Genomic DNA, 1,857 nt, shown 5'->3' with positions numbered 1-1,857 from the left:
CAATGTTGGGGCTGGCCTGCCTCTGTAACTCCTTCACCCAATTCTTGGCCCGTGCAAATGTATCCTGAAGAGACAGGATCAGAGTGTCAATGGGACATAGGAGACATTCTCCAACAAACTCAAGCTGGCACAGCCAAGGCATCTGAGCTGTCATCCCCAAAGATTCTCATGAGATAGCCCCAATCAACAGAGGAAATCTGTCCATTTCCCACCCAGGAACAAGAATTTGATATGAGGCTTTTATGACCCAATTCCTGGGGCTTCACAAAGATGAAGGGCAGGAAGAAAGGGAAGGAAAATCTTTACTGTATTGGTGATGTCATAGACCACAATGGCTGCCTGGGCCCCCCGATAGTACATGGGGGCTAGGCTGTGATATCGCTCCTGTCCGGCTGTGTCCCAGATCTCAAACTTGACTGTTGTATCATCTAAGCAGACAGTCTGTGTGAGGAAGGCCGCTGTAAGAGAGAAGGTGGTGTCACCAGGCGGGGTGAGCTAGAAGCCACCCTAACAGATTTTCCGTTGCTAGCTGGCTCTGGGACATAGAACCCTACTGCTCTCTGCCCACACTGGGTGGGTGGGATCTGCATCTGTCTGCGTGTGCCTTACAGACACAGCCCAGGCAAGAGCTGGACACAGGAAGCACCTGCACTTGAGCCATCTGAGAGCCACTCTGAAGAATGCAGAGGGACAGGAGAAGGGAGGCTCAAGGGCACCCCGATGACAAGCACAGAAGGGCGAGACCCCTTTTCCCCTTGCCCTCCGCCTGCTTTCCCCCAGAGCAAAGTCTAGCTGAAGGCCTGCTTTAGCCCAGGGGTGACCATGGCCTTCAGCTTCAGGAAGGCATTCTCACTGGCTTGGGAAAATAGTGTCACACTGCCAGGCTGAGGCTGGGTAGCTGGGCTTCCCAACCACCCCTGCCACCTCCAGACACTCCAGCCAGTCCATCTTCGCTCTGATCCAGACCCGTTCCTGTATGGCCACAGAGATTCTCTCTCGGAAAGGGGAATACAGGACACCAAAGTAAATCTGCTTCAAAGGAGAAGTTCCGGAGGAGCTGGGACAGGTAGGGTCCCCTGTACCCTGGACCCAACAGGGGATGATCAAGGACAGCTCTGTAGAAAGCTGCTTTCCTGTGTGCGCCCCACCCCCACCCACGGAGGGGGCACCACCTTACTTCCCCCTCTACAGCTCCAGACTGAGTGCTGAGGAGGCAGGGGAAGCTGCTGACATGGCCCATTCTGTTTCCAGCTGCCTGGAAACCTCCTACCAACTGAGAGAGTAGAGAATGACTCAAGTCCAAGGATGGCCCTGGTCTCTTGAGGTTTACATTGACCACTGACATGAGAGGCTGAGTTCAGACTCTTATTCACATCCTAAATGCTGACCAATGGGGAATCAGCAACATGCTCTGAGCTCCAGAAAGGGCAAAGATCAGCCTCAGAAATGCCAATCCAACCCCAGCTAAGATTTATCCCCATTCTGGAAAGTAAGGAGGGGACGGGGCACACATGTTGCCCCACAAAACAAAAAGGACCATCTGAGAGCTACAGACAGTCCTCCCTGGTGCCAGGTCAGTGAAAGGGGTTCAGTGTATCCACACAAATAATAAAGAGGCTAGACCAGGCAAGAGGCTGTTTTCAATTCCTAGTGGCCATGCTCGTTGGATCTCTGACTGCAGAATTTGATTCCAGGGCCCTAGGAGGGAAAAGTGCTGCCAAATCAGACATATTTAGTCTGATTCCTTCTCTTCAAGGCCAAGACACTTCTGGCTCCCCAAGACCCCAACTCACTGTGCTCACTCACCTCCAATTGTGCTCTCCTGGTACTCGTGGAATTGTCCTTTGACAAAGCGGA

At 52.8% G+C, this 1,857-nt stretch overlaps 1 protein-coding gene across 1 annotated transcript; it reads right to left on the bottom strand.

The window, feature by feature from the left end:
- Window positions 1–3: 3 nt before the first annotated feature.
- LOC108490419 (ras-related protein Rab-5C-like) lies at window positions 4–1,852 on the bottom strand (the record flags this gene model as incomplete). The annotated part of the gene is made up of 3 exons (XM_017796472.1): window positions 4–64; window positions 307–458; window positions 1,807–1,852. Coding segments are annotated over 3 exons (259 nt in total), but the record flags the coding sequence as incomplete, so codon positions are not given.
- Between the last annotated feature and the right edge of the window lie 5 nt (window positions 1,853–1,857).

This window comes from Nannospalax galili, unplaced genomic scaffold (assembly GCF_000622305.1).
Source record: "Nannospalax galili isolate Female #2095 unplaced genomic scaffold, S.galili_v1.0 C49336707, whole genome shotgun sequence".
NCBI lineage: Eukaryota > Metazoa > Chordata > Mammalia > Rodentia > Spalacidae > Nannospalax > Nannospalax galili.
The sequence above is the reverse complement of the archived record's forward strand: the minus strand, read 5'-3'. Positions and strand labels throughout refer to the sequence as shown.